Source organism: Hypomesus nipponensis, chromosome 19, assembly GCF_054491055.1.
Source record: "Hypomesus nipponensis isolate SF chromosome 19, ASM5449105v1, whole genome shotgun sequence".
Taxonomy (NCBI): Eukaryota; Metazoa; Chordata; class Actinopteri; order Osmeriformes; family Osmeridae; genus Hypomesus; species Hypomesus nipponensis.
The window spans coordinates 2,295,001-2,313,570 of record NC_140379.1 but is presented as its reverse complement, the minus strand read 5'-3'; the positions used below and the strand labels follow the sequence as shown (position 1 = coordinate 2,313,570).

The following is an 18,570-nucleotide window of genomic DNA, read 5'->3' as shown; positions in this document are numbered from 1 at the left end:
TCACCCTAAGGCATATTCAGAGTTGTAACTGAACATTCATCTCACTCTTTGAGATCTTGTTTGACCTTGATTTTTTTATCATGCTTCCAAGGGTCTTTTTTGTGTTGTACAACTTAGCAACTTCATTTCAAACGCACAGCGAGTGAGGAAATTACTGACATTATTTATTCAAAGCAACTCACCCCTCACAATCACAATGTAAGGATACAGCATCTCACCGACACAAGATGTACAACTTCTAAGGCACCCCAAGGTGTGATTTGAGAGACTAAGAACAAGCTGGAAATCTTGACATGCTATACAGTGTACAAGTAATGAGATGCATACGTCATATGGACAGAAAACAAAAACAACAGAATATTGGCATTAGGAGACATATATTCAAGGATGCATTTTCAACTAATTTCACGAGTATTAAATAAAATAAATTATGTGAAATTATATAAATTCATTTGTTTTCCATATAAATCCTTGCACAGGGTCAGACACTCCAACTCAATATATTATATACTTTCATCTTCCTGTGACGCTTAATATGTAAAATAATCGTCAAACTTATTGTAACATAAATAAGGGAAATATTGGTTGTACAAGTGCTAAATAATGATCAATATTATTTTCCCAAACATTCAAAACGGAATAAATTAGGGCTATTATTAGCAGTAGGCTAGCAATCAGTACAGCATGGCATTTCTTGTATCCATGTTTATCCTTTTGGGTATGACAACAGTTCCAAAAAGGGCTTAAAGTAAAAATAATTTTGAATGGCCTACACCAATTTGAAATCTGGGGAAAAAAAAATCTTTGGATTGATTCAAGTCCTTCCCTTGTATAGGGCCTACAAAGTTACGTTAAATAAAACACATGAAAATCGTTTTCACAGATCATTAAATAAATGATCATTAACTGTACACGGTGACACACGAGGACAGACATGTTTCCGGTTGCTGAACACTGCATGCTGCGTACAGTGGCCATGTTACTGAACGCTGCATGCTACATACAGTGGCCATGTTACTGAACGCTGCATGCTACATACAGTGGCCATGTTACTGAACGCTGCATGCTACATACAGTGGCCATGTTCTTGGCGTATCTTGTCATTTGGGGTTTTAGTTTGTGTGTTTGAGAGAACTGAGGACAGTTTAGTGTGGGAGAGGAGGCATCCAGACAGGCGGGAGGTCATGGCACTAGCCTGGAGCTTCAGCGCTAAATTTCAAATAAATACAAAAATAAATTGTGCAACATTTCTACCAATAGCAATACAAAACATAACCTGAAATATAAAGTATTTTGACAGGCAACACATTTATCTACAATATCATACATGCATTCAATTAGCCTACACAATTTAACAGCCTACGCGGTTTTATATATGTGTACAACTGCAAAACAATCTATTGATTTCCTGAATTTTACAAAAAAAATAACATTCACAGAACTACATTTTCACTTTTTAGGTAAACCAAAATAGATGTCCGTACGTACATAAACCACTCTGGCATGAATATATTTCTCGTTTCCTGAAGCAATCATTACATGCATGGACACATGTCAACTGCATCACTACTGCATGTCAACGACACAGACGACAGAAGACAAAAAAGTGCAGTGACCAGATTGATTACTTTGGGTCAAACCACATATATGATTTATGTGCTTTACAAAAATGCTTTACAAAAATACACAGTCAACCGATTGCGTCGTTCATGCTCTACTGTGTGTCACAGTAGTCGTGCAGCACTACACTTCCTGGAAGTTTCCTGTCTGAATCCACCTGGTTGGCTGTTGTGTCGAGCTGGGAGGAGTATGATTGGTTTAGGGTTCAATCTGTTGAACCACACCAGCTCTGTCCAAACATACGTATCACATGTCCCATCAGTCGTGTTCAACCCTGGTCCTCAGGGCCCAAAGTCCTGCATGTTTTAGATGATTCCTTCATACCTGTTTCTAATGAATGGGTCATTCTGCTGAGCTTCATAATGATGTTTGAATCAGGTGTGTTGGAGCAGGGAAACATCTAGAACATACAGGACAGAGGGCCCTGAGGACCACAGTTGAAGACCCCTGTCATAAGTCATGTGGGGAAAAGAGGGAGGAATGTGTCTGTCTCTCTCTCTGTCTCTGTCTCTCTCCGTCTCTCTCTCCGTATCTCTGTCCGTCTCTCTGTCCGTATCTCTGTCCGTCTCTCTGTCCGTCTCTCTGTCCGTCTCTCTGTCCGTCTCTCTGTCCGTCTCTCTGTCTCTCTCTCTGTCTCTCTCTCTGTCTCTCTCTCTGTCTCTCTCTCTGTCTCTCTCTCTGTATCTCTCTCTGTATCTCTCTCTGTATCTCAGCTCTTCGTCAAACAGAGGGAGACATAAAGCAAGGTCAACATTCGCATCTACCGAACATATACACTAGTGGTAGTGGAGAAACTAAGGTGTTTACAAAAAAAAGTATATATTAATAAACAATCAGTGATCTCTTTAGGCTCTGTAGACAGACGTACACACACACACATCGGCGGCGTCTCTTCCCGTCTACTAGCTGGTGCCCCTCTTTGACCTTTGACCCTCGTAGGAGGAAAGCGCACCCGTCAACGATCAGACAGACGGAATGTTTTCCGTGGACAAGAACTCAACGCTGGAGATTCTACTCATGACGATAACAGTCTAGGTGTACCATTGGTATGTTAAGACCACAGCGCTACCCCCTGCTGGTGGAGTTGAGTAATCCAGGTAACTGGGAAGACCAGGGCTGGTTCTGGAGGTGTGTGTGTGTAGGGGGAGGGGGCAGGGGAAGGGACAGGGGGAGGGACAGGGGGAGGGACAGGGGGAGGGGCAGGGGGAGGGACAGGGGGAGGGACAGGGGAAGGGACAGGGGGAGGGACAGGGGGAGGGACAGGGGGTCAGTTCTCGTACGCCTTGTTCTGCAGGTAACTGAGCAGGGCATCCAGACCCTTGGTGGAGCACCACAGCTGTTTAAGCAGCTGACACTCCTTCTCGTTCACTTCCTCCAGGACCGACTTCAGGATGCTCCTCATCAGGCCTTTAGACTCTTCCAGAACCTGCACCGTGACACACACACACATGCCATTGCCAGAACATCAGAAAGTTGTATATGTGTGTGTGTATGGTGTATGTGTACATGCATGTGTGTGTGTACGTGTGTGTGTGTGTGTTCAGAGCTCACTCACCACCGCACTGCAGGTAGCCATCTCCTTCACGCGCAGCATCACTTCCTGGTTGAACGTGGTTGGCCAGAACACCTGTGACACCAGCCCTCGACTGCAGGCTTCCTGTGCCGTGAGTTTCCTCCCACAGAACAGCATCTCATTGGCCTACGAAGTAAGGAAGTGGGTGGAGCAAGGGGTGGAGAGGAGGCCAAATCACTCATGGAGCCAAACCAGTGAAACTAATCGATTTTTGGAAGGCGGAAAAAAACATATTTCCGGACACAAAGTCAAGGAATAAAACAGATTCATATTTATTCTATGTGAAAACGGAGCTGCGCTGCTAAGACTGCACATCTGAGTGATAATCTGGTTTAGATTCAATTTTTTTTTATCTCAAGTGAAATGTTCTGCCTGCCAAACTGACTCCTTTTTAAGCGTAAAAAAGCCCACAACCAATATTTTCCACTTCAATCAGACAGGGCACATCTGCAGTGTGGTTCTCACCAGTGCCACCCCCAGGATTTGAGGGAAGGTGTAGGAGGAGCAGGCGGAGGGGGTGAGGCGCAGGGCAGCACAGGGGGTCTGGAACCAGGCCCGCTCGCTGGCCCAGACCACGTCACACAGCGGGAGGAAGGAGGCGCCCAGGCCCAGCGCCGGACCGTTCACCGCCACCACGATGGGCTTACGGAAGTGGATGAAGGCCAGGACGAAGTCCCTGGAGGGACAGGTGACCCGCACGCTCAACTGTGGTGGACTTTCTGCGTGTGTGTGTATATATACATACATACATATCTCTATATACCGTATGTGTGTGTACTGTATATAATGTATGTGTGGGGTGTTTGCGTATGTATATGTGTGTGTATTCTGTGTGTGTGTGTGTGTGTAGGCACACTCAGATTTGAACGCCCTCCCGCCCCTCTCACCGTACAGCCTCAGCGATGCGGCTGCTCTCCTTCCTGCGGTCGGTGGAGAGCCGTCCAATCAGATAGGAGGGGTCCAGGCCACCGCAGAACACGCTGCCCACAGCACTGAGCAGCAGGAGCTTACTGTCATCTGCTGCTGCACTCCCCAGAGCCCGACACATCTCCTTCATTATCTAGAGAGAGAGAGAGAGAAGAGAAAGAGAAGAGGAGGAAGAGAAGGTAGGGAAGGAGAGAGAGATAAGAGGAGAGTGGGAGTGAGGGAGAGGGGGCAAGAAAGGAGAGAGAGAGGAGGGAGAGGGGGCAGGGATGTAGAGCAAGGAGGGAGGGAAGGAGGGAGAGAGTTGTACAGAGGAGGAGCGAGAGAAAGAGAGAAGAGGCAGGGAGAAAGGAGGGGGGAACAGAACATGGAGAGTAAATAGGGATGGAGAAGGGGAGAGAGGAGAGGGAAAAAAAAAAGAGAGAGACTTCAGTTACTGAGCATCTAACGATGCGAAACATACCATCACACGAACCTTTCTCTTCAGGGTTTCCATCATCACCTATGAGCCAAGGAGGAGCCATCTAATCTTCTAATTACACATCCTGCTATAATCACACATCAGCATGTAGAACACACACAGGGAGAACGTCTACACCATCATGGCACAGTGACACGCAACACAGCCCTGCCCGCGCGCGCGCGCACACGCACGCGCGCGCGCGCACACGCACGCGCGCGCGCGCACACACACACACACACACACACACACACACACACACACACACACACACACACACACACACACACACACACACACACACACACACACACACACACACACACACACAGCGGCTGGGAGGGGGGGCTGTCACATGCGATTACCATCACAGCCCCAGGCAGCAATCATGCAGCATTCCCCATGCAGACAGCCAATCAGACAGGCACAGAGAGGCAGACAGGGTGAGAGGCAGCGAGGGAGGCAGACACACAGGGAGGTAAGCAGCGAGGCAGGCAGACAGGGTGAGAGGCAGCGAGGGAGGCAGACACACAGGGAGGTAAGCAGCGAGGCAGTGAGGCAGGCAGACAGGGTGAGAGGCTGGCAAGGAGGCAGACACACAGGGAGGTAAGCAGCGAGGCAGTGAGGCAGGCAGACAGGGTGAGAGGCTGGCAAGGAGGCAGGGAGGCAGGCAGAGACTGAAAGGCAAGCAGACAGACATGCAGGCATTTAGGCAGGCAGGGAGAGAGGGATTGAGGCAGACAGACAGACAGACAGACAGACAGACAAACAGGGAGGCAGGGAAAGAGGGAGTGAGGCAGACAGACAGACAAGCAGGGAGGGAGGCAGGCAGATTGGAAAGGCAGGATGGATAGCATGGAGAGGAAGGCAGGCACAGACACAGGAAAGCAGGGAGGCAGACAGACAGGAAAGGTAGGATGAAGAGGCAGTTATGGATCAGGAACTGAGAGGCAATTATAGAGGCCGGATCTAAAAGGCAGTTATAGAGGCAGACCTGAGAGGCAGAGTGAGACAGGGTCCTTGGGGCGATTGAGACTAAATATAACAAAAGTGTGCTTTCCTTGACTAACATCTTAAACAGTAAGTAGTTATAGCTCCCAAAGGGACTGAGTCAGGAGGGACGGTTTGGGGAATCAGTCGTTTTAGAGTTGTGCAATGTTGTTTACTAACAACACAAGACTGAGGTTGACTGTGTCCCGTCTCCAGTGTCTGTGTGTTACATGCAGCATCTGTGAGCACAAGGAGAAGGTCCACAAGAGACATTAAGGAATATGGTAGCGTGCCGTATCCAAACAGGATAAGAACAAGCATACGGAAGCTCTCCTTAGCCTGGATGAGAGCTTTTCAAGAACAAGATGAAGGTCTGACACCTATAGAAGGATTAGAGTTCATGTTGCTATCTGATGAGAGAGCCAGTACACACACACAGTTGAAGGGTAGTGCTCTATGTGTGTGTGTGAGAGAGAGAGCGTGTTATAGCGTGGGTGTGAAAGAGTGTGCGTGTGTGTGAGAGAGAGAGCATGTGAGCGTGTTGGTGTGAAAGAGAGAGAGAGAGAGAGAGCATGTGAGCGTGTTGGTGTGAAAGAGAGAGAGAGAGAGAGAGCATGTGAGCGTGTTGGTGTGAAAGAGAGAGAGAGAGAGAGAGCATGTGAGCGTGTTGGTGTGAAAGAGAGAGAGAGAGAGAGAGAGAGAGAGAGAGAGAGAGAGAGAGAGAGAGAGAGAGAGAGAGAGAGAGAGAGAGAGAGAGAGAGAGAGAGAGAGAGAGAGAGAGAGAGAGAGAGAGAGAGAGAGAGAGAGAGAGAGAGAGAGAGAGCATGTGAGCGTGTTGGTGTGAAAGAGAGAGAGAGAGAGAGAGCATGTGAGCGTGTTGGTGTGAAAGAGAGAGAGAGAGAGAGAGCATGTGAGCGTGTTGGTGTGAAAGAGAGAGAGAGAGAGAGAGCATGTGAGCGTGTTGGTGTGAAAGAGAGAGAGAGAGAGAGAGAGAGAGAGAGAGAGAGAGAGAGAGAGAGAGAGAGAGAGAGAGAGAGAGAGAGAGAGAGAGAGAGAGAGAGAGAGAGAGAGAGAGAGAGAGAGAGAGAGAGAGAGAGAGAGAGAGAGAGAGAGAGAGAGAGAGAGAGAGAGAGAGAGAGAGAGAGAGAGAGAGAGAGAGAGAGAGAGGTGTTCCAAGGCTTTTTTTCAGCTCCATTCAGCCAGGGCCTAGTCTGCCAGGACTGAGGTCAGGAGACTAAGCACTCCACACACACACACACACACACACACACACACAGACACCCTAACACACAGACACCCTAACACACAGACACACAGGCACCCTGACACACAGACACACACACACACACACACACACAGATGGTCGGCGAGTCGCTCTGCCAGTCTACTGATATGATACACAGTCATCCTGGGAAGGCAGTCATGATACAAGCCAGGAGACAACGTGAAGAGGTGGGGGGGGTGGGGGGGGGGGGTGAGTGAGCAGGGGGCGGGGGTGAGTAAGAAGGGGATGTGGGGGTGTGGTGTGTGCAGAGGAAAGGAGGTGAGTGAGGATGTGGGGGTGTGTGAGGATGTGGGGTGAGGATGTGGAGGGGTGTGAGGATGTGGGGTGAGGATGTGGAGGGGTGTGAGGATGTGGAGGGGTGTGAGGATGTGGAGGTGTGTGAGGATGTGGAGGGGTGTGAGGATGTGGAGGGGTGTGAGGATGTGGAGGGGTGTGAGGATGTGGAGGGGTGTGAGGATGTGGAGGTGTGTGAGGATGTGGAGGGGTGTGAGGATGTGGATGGGTGTAAGGATGTGGAGGGGTGTGAGGATGTGGGGTGAGGATGTGGAGGGGTGTGAGGATGTGGAGGGGTGTGAGGATGTGGGGTGAGGATGTGGAGGGGTGTGAGGATGTGGAGGGGTGTGAGGATGTGGGGTGAGGATGTGGAGGGGTGTGAGGATGTGGAGGGTGTGAGGATGTGGAGGGTGTGAGGATGTGGAGGGGTGTGAGGATGTGGGGTGAGGATGTGGAGGGGTGTGAGGATGTGGAGGGTGTGAGGATGTGGAGGTGTGTGAGGATGTGGAGGGGTGTGAGGATGTGGAAGGGTGTGAGGATGTGGAGGGGTGTGAGGATGTGGAGGGGTGTGAGGATGTGGGGTGTGTGAGGATGTGGAGGGGTGTGAGAATGTGGAGGGGTGTGAGGATGTGGAGGGGTGTGAGGATGTGGAGGGGTGTGAGGATGTGGGGTGTGTGAGGATGTGTGAGGGGGCAGGGGGGGTGTGAGGATGGGGGGGTGTGAGGATGGGGGGGTGTAAGCTCCCTCTAAGCAACACGGTGGCAGAGCAAGTGGTAACCGGCTCAGCGGGGGAGGTGACGGTGAAAGTACCGGTTAACGGCTCTGCTTCTGAGGCCGTCACTTTCAGACACCAGGGGACAGAAAGACAAGCTCACAGATGTAGAGACAGAGAAAGACAGAGAGAGAGACAGAGAGAGAGAGAGAGAGAGAGAGAGAGAGAGAGAGAGAGAGAGAGAGAGAGAGAGAGAGAGAGAGAGAGAGAGAGAGAGAGAGAGACAGAGACAGAGAGTCAGGGATATAGATAAGAGAGTCAGGGATATAGATAAGAGAGAGAGAGAGTCAGGGATATAGATAAGAGAGAGAGTCAGGGATATAGATAAGAGAGAGACAGAAAGGGGCTGACAGGAGAGAGAGAGAGTGAAAGATGGAGAGAGGGAAATAGAGAGAGACAAAGAGAAAGAGAAAGAGAGAAACATTAAAGGAAAGTCGAAAAAACCCAGAACGAGAGACAGAGCGAGAGAGAGTGTTAAACGAGAGCAGAGCAGAGTTGAAGAAAAGCTAAGGGACAGAACGGAGGATTTTCTAAATCTAACACATCCTGTTAGCAGAGCGGTTCCCCTCCGACACCGAGACACACAGAGAGACTGAGGAGGAGGACCGGGGCTGTTTGATGCGCATGCCCCCACACCCCCCAGGCTCAGGGGGTTAGATCACAGGAGCTGTTACCGCCAAGCATAACAGGGGTCCGTGTGTACCAACGATGAATCTGTAAAACTCCCTCCTGGACAGATACCACCCACCCCTGTTCGGTAGCGTAGCCGGCTAAAGAGCTGCTTCTGAAAGGTGCTCGTTGCGTGTGTCAGAGGATCCTGGTTCAAACCCTGGGTAAGTGAAGGAGGAGGCGATACTGATGACAGATGCCATGACACCTGTATACCATGACATGACTGTGACACGTGACACAGGCAGAGCTACACCCCACCTCTCAGACGGGAACCATCCTGGAAGTAGGCTGGGGATAATAACAATTAATCTTAATAATTTTCATCATACATTCATTTAGAAGGCAGGGGTGGGATTTGGATCTAGGGTTTTACTGCCTCTGTGTGGGGAGGGGGGGCTCCAAGATCTTTCTACAGGACCAGGGACAGGGCCCAGGGACAGGATCAGGGACAGGGACCAGGGACAGGGCCCAGGGACAGGACCAGGGACAGGGCCCAGGGACAGGACCAGGGACAGGACCAGGGACATGACCAGGGACAGGGCCCAGGGACAGGACCAGGGACAGGACCCAGGGACAGGGCCCAGGGACAGGACCAGGGACAGGACCAGGGACATGACCAGGGACAGGGCCCAGGGACATGACCAGGGACAGGACCAGGGACAGGACCAGGGACAGGGCCCAGGGACAGGGCCCAGGGACAGGGCCCAGGGACAGGACCAGGGACAGGACCAGGGACAAGACCCAAAGACAGGGCCCAGGGACAGGACCCAGGGACAGGACCAGGGACAGGACCAGGGACAGGACCAGGGACAGGGCCCAGGGACAGGACCAGGGACAGGACCAGGGACAGGACCAGGGACAAGACCCAAAGACAGGGCCCAGGGACAGGACCCAGGGACAGGACCAGGGACAGGACCAGGGACAGGGCCCAGGGACAGGACCAGGGACAGGGCCCAGGGACAGGGCCCAGGGACAGGGCCCAGGGACAGGACCAGGGACAGGGCCCAGGGACAGGGCCCAGGGACAGGACCAGGGACAGGGCCCAGGGACAGGGCCCAGGGACAGGGCCCAGAGACAGGACCAGGGACAGGGCCCAGAAACAGGGGCCAGGGACAGGGGCCAGGGACAGGGCCCAGAGACAGGACCAGGGACAGGGCCCAGAAACAGGACCCAGGGACAGGACCAGGGACAGGGCCCAGGGACAGGGCCCAGGGACAGGGCCCAGGGACAGGGCCCAGGGACAGGGCCCAGAGACAGGACCAGGGACAGGGCCCAGGGACAGGGCCCAGGGACAGGGACCAGGGCCCAGAGACAGGACCCAGGGACAGGGCCCAGAGTCAGGGCCCAGAGACAGGACCCAGGGACAGGGCCCAAAGCCAGGGCCCAGGGACAGGGACAGGGCCCAGGGACAGGGCCCAGGGACAGGGCCCAGGGACAGGGCCCAGAGACAGGACCAGGGACAGGGCCCAGGGACAGGGCCCAGAGACAGGACCAGGGACAGGACCAGGGACAGGGGCCAGGGACAGGGCCCAGGGACAGGGACCAGGGACAGGACCCAGGGACAGGGCCCAGAGACAGGGCCCAGAGTCAGGGCCCAGAGACAGGACCAGGGACAGGGCCCAGGGACAGGGCCCAGGGACAGGGCCCAGGGACAGGGACCAGGGCCCAGAGACAGGACCCAGGGACAGGGCCCAGAGTCAGGGCCCAGAGACAGGACCCAGGGACAGGGCCCAAAGCCAGGGCCCAGGGACAGGGACAGGGCCCAGGGACAGGGCCCAGGGACAGGGCCCAGGGACAGGGCCCAGAGACAGGACCAGGGACAGGGCCCAGGGACAGGGCCCAGGGACAGGGCCCAGGGACAGGGCCCAGGGACAGGGCCCAGAGACAGGACCAGGGACAGGGGCCAGGGACAGGGCCCAGGGACAGGGCCCAGGGACAGGGCCCAGGGACAGGGCCCAGGGACAGGGCCCAGGACCGTGCCGTAGCTTTATATTCTCCTCTATCCCTCCCTCTTTCTCTCTCCCCTTCTCTCCTTCTCTGGCTCTCTCTGTTCTGTCATTCGCTCTCACACCATTCTGTCCATGATTCTCCTCATCAATGCCTTTGGGGCCTTCCTTCCAGCGAATGAGAACATGAGATTTGTTTACAAGGCCACAAACGTCTGGAGAGAGTGACGGACAGAGAGAGAGAGAGAGAGAGAGAGAGAGAGGGGGGGGGACAGAAGGAGAGAGAAAGGCACAATGAGAGAGAGGGACAGAGGGAGAGAAAGAGAGATAGATAGATAGACAAAGGCAAAGTGAGAAAGCGAGGGAGAAAGAGAGGAAGAGAAAGAGAGAGAGACTCAGTGAGAGAGGGAGACAGCCAGCGTGAGAAGAAGATATTGCAGAGAATCGCTGGGGAAAGCCCTGATTTGACGCTAATCGTATCGTGCAGGATGACAGCCGCTCCCCCTCTCCATGAGACACAAGCACACAGTCGTTTATCATCAGGCCGCCATCCGGCGTCCGCAGGTTGACATGGCGACAACAGAGTTGTCTCCATTCCTTGTCTCACAAGCTGCCTAGTAGCACATATCTGTGGGTGTGATGGGCTCAGACTGCCTTATGGATGATCTAATGTATGTGTGTGTGTGTGAGAGTGAGTGTGTGTGAGGGGGTCAGATGGCTGAGCGGTTAAGGAGTCGGGCTATTAATCAGAGAGAGAGAGTGTGGCGTCCCTGTGGCGTCAGTGCGTGTGATCCCTCTCCTTCCTCTGGGGTCAGTGTGTGTGTGTGTGTGATGTCTCTCCTACCTCTGGGGTCAGTGCGTTGTTTTCGGACGTCTGGCTGGACAGCAGCACGTGAGTGAAGCCCTCCTCCTTCCTGACCACGATGTCACGGAAACGACAGTTGGTCTCGTTCTGCCTCACGTTGTACCTCAGGCGCTTGTCAAACACGTAGGCCTTGTCCTCCGCCAGCTTCCGCTTCACAGAGCTGCAGGTCATCCCTCCGTTAGCCACGGACGAGCCTGGGGGGTACCAGGGGGGGAGTCAGTACCAGGGGAGAGGAGGGGAGGTAGAGGGAGTCAGTACCAGGGGAGAGGAGGGGAGGTAGAGGGAGTCAGTACCAGGGGGGGGGGGGGAGTCAGTACCAGGGGATAGGAGGGGAGGTAGAGGGAGTCAGTACCAGGGGGGGGGGAGTCAGTACCAGGGGAGAGGAGGGGAGGTAGAGGGAGTCAGTACCAGGGGGAGGGGGGGGAGGTAGAGGGAGTCAGTACCAGGGGAGAGGAGGGGAGGTAGAGGGAGTTGGTACCAGGGGAGAGGAGGGGAGGTAGAGGGAGTCAGTACCAGGGGAGAGGAGGGGAGGTAGAGGGAGTCAGTACCAGGGGAGAGGAGGGGAGGTAGAGGGAGTCAGTACCAGGGGGGGGGGGGGAGTCAGTACCAGGGGATAGGAGGGGAGGTAGAGGGAGTCAGTACCAGGGGAGAGGAGGGGAGGTAGAGGGAGTCATTACCAGGGGGGGAGTCAGTACCAGGGGAGAGGAGGGGAGGAAGAGGGAGTCAGTACCAGGGGAGAGGAGGGGAGGTAGAGGGAGTCAGTACCAGGGGGGAGGAGGGGAGGTAAAGGGAGTCAGTACCAGGGGGGAGGAGGGGAGGTAAAGGGAGTCAGTACCAGGGGGAGGAGGGGAGGTAGAGGGAGTCAGCACCAGGGGGGAGGGAGGAGCTAGATCGGCAGCAGTTTTTGTCTTGTAAATGAGACTCTCACCTCACATCTTCCGTCTGCCCTGTTGGCTTGTCATGAAACTGCTGCTGAACTACCGGGGTCAGGCCCTCATGTTCCTTACAACGTGTACCAACGCAACGAGTGATTTAGCTAGTTGCTGCAATATGTGCCAGCACAATATCTATCTGGCTTGGGGCTTGGTGTTTGTTGATGTTCCATGGAGGGACGGTTTAAGACTGACTTATCTCAATGTCATGCTGCACTGCTTTCCTCTTTTGTCATTTGGAGACATTAGCCCCTGTGTCCTCAGATGGCTGGGAGTATCATCGTTTTTATTGGATTAAACCTCCTACTGATTATATTAGTATATCAAACATGTCATGTCCAGGACTGCAAATGAGCTGAAAGAGAGAGAAAGTCAAGAGAACAAGAGTTTGAGAACGAGAGTGAGAGAGAGGGAGAGGGGGGGAAAGAGGGAGAGGGAGAGAGGGAGGGAGGGAGAGAGAGAGAGAGAGAGAGAGAGAGAGAGAGAGAGAGAGAGAGAGAGAGAGAGAGAGAGAGAGAGAGAGAGAGAGAGAGAGAGAGAGAGAGAGAGAGAGAGAGAGAGAGAGAGAGAAAGAGAGGAGAGAGGGAGAGAGAGAGAGGGGAGGGATAGAGGGAGACGTCCGACACAAGGGTCCCTGTTTGAGGGATGGACTGGACATTACATCATTCAAATGCAACAATCACATGATACATGTGGAACCATGATAACCTCATTTTAGCATACTTCTACTGAATTAATTTGATATTTTTCTCTGGTGTCGTGGATCGGAAACCTATCCTTGAAGAAAAGAAGCTCTCTTAATCAAACTATGAAACGGTCTCGTAAGCTGATTGATGAGTTTAAATAACCCAGCTTCCCAGTTACATCAGATATCTGGCTCTGTTACAAACTGACTCCCACCAGTTGCACAGTGAATTTCAGTTTTCTTCCTTCTGGAAGAAGGTTTATAGTTCCGTAGTGCAGTAACAAAACGGTTTAAAATAGCTTCGTTCCAGGAGCCATCACTCAGATAGTTGTAGTCGTGGCAACACTACACTGGTGAAGCAACAATTAATAATTTTTTAATTATATAATTGTATTTGTTATTTGCTAAGGTTAAGTGATGACTGGAACAATGAGTTCTTGAATTATGTTTTGGTGTCAAATGTCTGTCAAGATGAATGCCTATTAACAAAATCTACTTGCGGATTCAAATCAAAAGGTCCCATGACATGAAAATGTCACTTTAGGAGGTTACTTCACGTTAATATGAGTTCCCCTAGCATGCCTTTGGTCCCCCAATGACTAGGTGTAAACCAAGCCCTGGGTATTCTTTGCTTTGAGAAAATGAAAGCTCAAACGGTCCGATTTGAAAATCTTCCCCTTATTTTGTTATAAGAGGAAAGGTTACCTCACCTTTCTCTGCTTTGCCAGAGAATTTGGCATCCAAAAACAGCATGTCGTGGGACCTTTAAGTAACCTGAACCTAACCTTGAGGACACCTTGACTCATTTATTTGCTTACAAACTGCAGCAAGACAACATGACTACAACAAGACCATCAATCTGCCACCGAGCTAAACAACTCGAGACGTCTTTCTTATCGACCAAAATCAAACATCGCTCTCTAACTATGTCATCCGTAGGCCCACAGCAGAGCAACGCCACCTGTGTATCCTAACGGCCACCATATCCGTCCATAACGTCGGACGGTAGTCGCCCCGTTGGCGGTTGACACCACTGGGGGCTCGGTGTGATGGTGTCTGATACACACACACACGCTACACGGGCCGTGTAACACGGCCCTCCCATCTCTCATCTTGACGGACACACACTAAGGCCACTGTTTCAATAAAAGCTAAGTGACGCTAATGGATGCCGTTAGCGGAGACCGTATGCAGATCACTAGAATCACTCCGAGGTCTAGTGTCTTCCCTCAGACAGACTGAAAAGTAAAATACAGGCCTTGAACGAAAGCAGGAGGCTATTTTAAAGAAGTTAGATGACCTATTATGGGATAGTAGCCTACTTGTTCATCAAGCTACTTATTTCACTATCCGATAGCATGTCTATCCTTGTCGTGACCATAGTTATCTTAATGTTCACTTGATTCCAGAAGCCCAGCTAACCAGTTTCGAGAGCTGTTAAATTCAACGTGAGTCTGCTGCTCTTGGTGAGAACAATAACGGGGAAGTGAGTCACACGTAGTCCCTTCATTTCGTCTGTGGACGAGCCAAGAGTCTGAATCCAGAACCCCGACAGATGTAGCATGCTTCTCTCACCGTGTCGGCTTAAGAATGCCGCATGGAAAGATGACAGCGCGATAAAAGACAGGCGTACAACCGCCTGCAAATTTGCATTTGTCTGTGAATAGTTTGACAGCAAATAAAAGCTGTCATAATAGTTAATTTTTCTTAGACAATTACTATCTTCTGTAGGCCTACTAACTCACATTCAAAACTCTCCTTGCAGCTTGTTAACAAGAAGCTCAATACATTTGACAATACATTTCGACTTAACACGTCGCGCGACCAACAGGAACATTATAACACATCCAAACATTTTCTCTGATCCATAAACTGTTGCGAGTTTCAAACGCGACCATTAAGTTTCCCTTACGCTGCGCCCATTCACAGATGTGTGTTTGCTTAATTTGGCCAAATGGCTTTGGAGCCACCCAAACCGTGACTAAATGCAGCCGCGCGCACGATCATCTGACCAGTCACGTTCGTCATGCGAACATGCCGGTGTCAGAGCTAACTAAATGTTGGCTAATTATTAACCGGGAGCCTGGGGCCTGGACTGTGCCCCTGCTAGCAGTCAGAGCAACACACACACACACACACACACACACACACACCTTGTGGCCTCTGCCTCAGCAACATACTCTGCGGCCAGAAGGTGCTCTGCTGTAATCAGCACCGGAACAACAGCAGCTCAGATCTGCACCCTGGCTGCCCGCGTGCTGCAACTGGCCTGGATCAAATGTCTACCCTCAAATGTCAAATTAATATTCCTCTCCCGCCTATAATCACAGTCATTCAATAGAGAAGGAAACAGAAATCAAGCTGAGTGGAATCCAAATGAGAAATGGCACAGAGATTGTCAAATGACTATTCCCAAAGTGCCAGGCTGTTTAAAAGGCCAGAGAGACTGACTCTCACTGTGCGTGGGTCGGGCTGGAAAACAAATCTACCGTGCCTGATTTTACGGTGTTAATGGTGGAGTGAATTCACCCTTGACCTCTTACCTAGTTCATTGCTATGGGGTGTCGTGTGGGTGTCCGGACCCAGCCTGGCCCCCAGGTCCCCTCTGTCCAGGGGCAGCCTGTGAGTCCTGGCTGGCTCCCTGTACAGGAGGGGGGCCACCTCTCCGTTCTGGAGCCCGTTGTGAGGGCCTCTTGCTGGGGCAAGGAAGTCTAGTCCCTCCTGGGTGGGCATGGTTCTGTGTCCCATCTTGTCTCCTGGAGCCTGCTTCACTCCTCCTCCTCCACTCATCTTCTTAACCTTCAGGGACACCCCACCTCCCCCGGGCCCCGCCCCTCCGCCTGGCCCCGCCCCTCCCCCGCTAGTCCGTTTTTTCTTCCGGGCGTCTGGCCGTGACCGGGGGCTGTCGGGGGTCGGGGGCAGGGGCGGTCGGGGCGTGGCGAGGAGGGGCGGGGCCCGGGGGGGCTTGGTGGGGCGCTTGTGTCCGTGGAGACGCAGGCCGTTGAACTGGTCGATGAACTCCTCGCAGTGCAGCAGGTGATGTTCCGGCTCCCAGGTATCCTCTTTGCTGCCGTAGCCCTTCCAGCGAATCAGGTACTCCCATTTGCCCTTCTTGTTCCGGCGCTTGTCGACAATTCGCTCCACCTGGCGGAGGGCACACGGGGGGCGGGGTTAGTGAGTGATGGTGGGGGAGGGAGACAGCTGTGTGTGTGTGTGTGTGAGTTCAGAAGGTGGAGGTGTGTGTGTGAGGGCAGAAGGGCTATGGTGACTCCATCATACACAGTATCTACATTGTAAAATAGGAGTGCACACACACACCCACACAATCACACACGCACAATCAAACACGCACAATCAAAGTTTGAAGTACAGAATATGAGGGAAAGGAGCTGGGATAATCAGCTGGCATACCCCCCCCCCCCCCCTCCCCTGGAGGACCTGGAGGACTGATGGGGAATGCTTGGCAGAGCTGAGCTGGCTGATTACCACAGAGGAAGCCAGCATTATGCATGGCACCTCCACTATAGAACACACACACACAGATACAGGTACAAACACACACATTCAATCAAAGTTTGAAGTACAGACTGAGGAAAAAGGCCCAGGGATACCACGTAACTGTGCACACACATACACAGAACACATATGCACACACACACACACACACACACACACACAGGGATTGGGGAGGTGCTCCCACACACACGCAAACATACATGCACACACACAAACGCATATTCTTGCCTGTGGGGCTTTGAAACAAGAATCAAAAATAGATGCAATTCCACCCTGGCCCAGCTCAGAGTGATTACCACATGGGAGTTTGGTGAATGCTAATGCATTGATACATCTACAGAAAAGAACGTCAAATAATCGCCTCCATCTACACACGCTCATACACACCAAGTCTCTCTTCTCACACATACGTCACACACACACACACTTATACACACTCAAACTCACACACACCCTGGGCATCTCTATACCTCTGTTCCTGAGCTCTCACACACACACACACACACACACACACACACTCACACACGACACCTCTCCCACAACTCTGTTTCAGAACACGCTCTCAAACAGAAACACACACACACTCACGTACACACACACTCACACATTCAAACACACACATGCACACGCTAGGCATCTCCCACAACAAGATTAAGTCCACAGCCGTCATCCTAACCCTCCAACTCCGTCCTCCAAGATGAGACAGCCTCTGGAGATGCCAAATGAGTGGACTTCTGCGGGTGGGAGTGGAGGAAGTGTGTGTGTGTGTGTGTGTGTGTGTGTGTGTGTGTGGGGATGTTGAATCTCTGAAAGTACATGTTGTAACCGTGCTCCATGTCAGATAGCACCGTGTCTACTGTAGGGGGGAGATAAGGGACACTGGGGGAGGGGGCAGCATGGTGGAAACCCACAGCCTGACAGAAGCCCAGCAAGGAGGCTTGAAATTGGGCTGGAGGTGGAGGACGAGAGGGCTGGAGGCTGGGGGAGGCTGGGAGGGGGGGTGGGGCTTGGGGAGGCTGGGTGGCTACCTCTCTGCTGTGAACCCAGACACACCCTGCATGATCCGAGTGAACCACGTTGGAAAAGAGGTTTGTGGGTTGGTTACATTGTGAGTTTCTCTTTAGGTACTCTGCACTGAATGATGACATCACATCAACTATGACATCACATTCACAACTATGACATCACATTAACTATGACTTCACATTCACAACTGTGAGGGCACATTCACTATGACATCACATTCACGATGTTCACTGATTGGAAAGAATGACGACAGACTCTTTTCATGGTGAACGAGTAATGTTCTTATCATGTAAATTGTATTAATATGTAATGAAAACAGGCCTTACCACATCCCATTTTTTTTTACATGACATTTGTTTTTGCTACTTCGCTCAGAACATATTAGACATTACAAAAAGGTTACAGCATATTTGCGTATTAAAGACCACCACTGCTCCGGTTTCAAAACGTGCTTGTCATGTTATAATGGTCCTAGCATCCCCAACACAGACTGGAGACATTTGGAAAAGACCAGGCTGTACCAAAGTCTCGTACAACCATTCACGTTGATGTTTTCAGTATGCATCAGACCATTCTAATAACTGTCATTATATGCCAGAAATAATAGGCCTATTGAAAATAGACTGAGAGAGTATTGTTGAACTTTTGTTGGACATTTATCCAATCTTGTATTCATTTGGGAGAGAAGACGCACTGTGCCAGCCGTGGACACACTAGGCTCTTCTGCCCACTAATACACTACCATGGTCGTTTATGAATAACATGAAGGATCTGTACGGCTCCACAAATCAACAGAAAGTTGGTCCACACTGAGTCTTGGCCTCTCTTACATGTGTGTACTATGTCATAACACAAGTACCCAACATTTGTTTACTTTTACTGATGCTGTCAGGTGGAATATTGGGTGACGTTTTTACACGTCAAACCTTTAGGAGCAACTAAACACCAAAACCTTTTTAAATGGTTTTTTTTTTAAACCCTGTAGTTAATACTCTTGCACGGCTAAACCAACCAATCCTGGTCTTGTTTAC

General features: G+C 51.5%; 1 protein-coding gene across 1 annotated transcript in view; it reads right to left on the bottom strand.

Annotated features, from left to right (window-relative positions):
• Positions 1 to 2,835: 2,835 nt before the first annotated feature.
• The window catches only part of LOC146246516 (chromodomain Y-like protein 2), a 21,674-nt gene continuing 5,939 nt past the window's right edge, over positions 2,836 to 18,570 (bottom strand). The window contains exons 2-7 of the mRNA XM_084683001.1: positions 15,541 to 16,141; positions 11,360 to 11,574; positions 4,081 to 4,253; positions 3,659 to 3,869; positions 3,176 to 3,319; positions 2,836 to 3,046 (exon numbers count right to left, since the gene is read on the bottom strand). Of these exons, the coding sequence (XP_084539127.1) occupies positions 2,888 to 3,046; positions 3,176 to 3,319; positions 3,659 to 3,869; positions 4,081 to 4,253; positions 11,360 to 11,574; positions 15,541 to 16,141 (1,503 nt within the window). The 3' untranslated portion in view covers positions 2,836 to 2,887. The remainder of the gene's footprint in view (positions 3,047 to 3,175; positions 3,320 to 3,658; positions 3,870 to 4,080; positions 4,254 to 11,359; positions 11,575 to 15,540; positions 16,142 to 18,570) is intronic.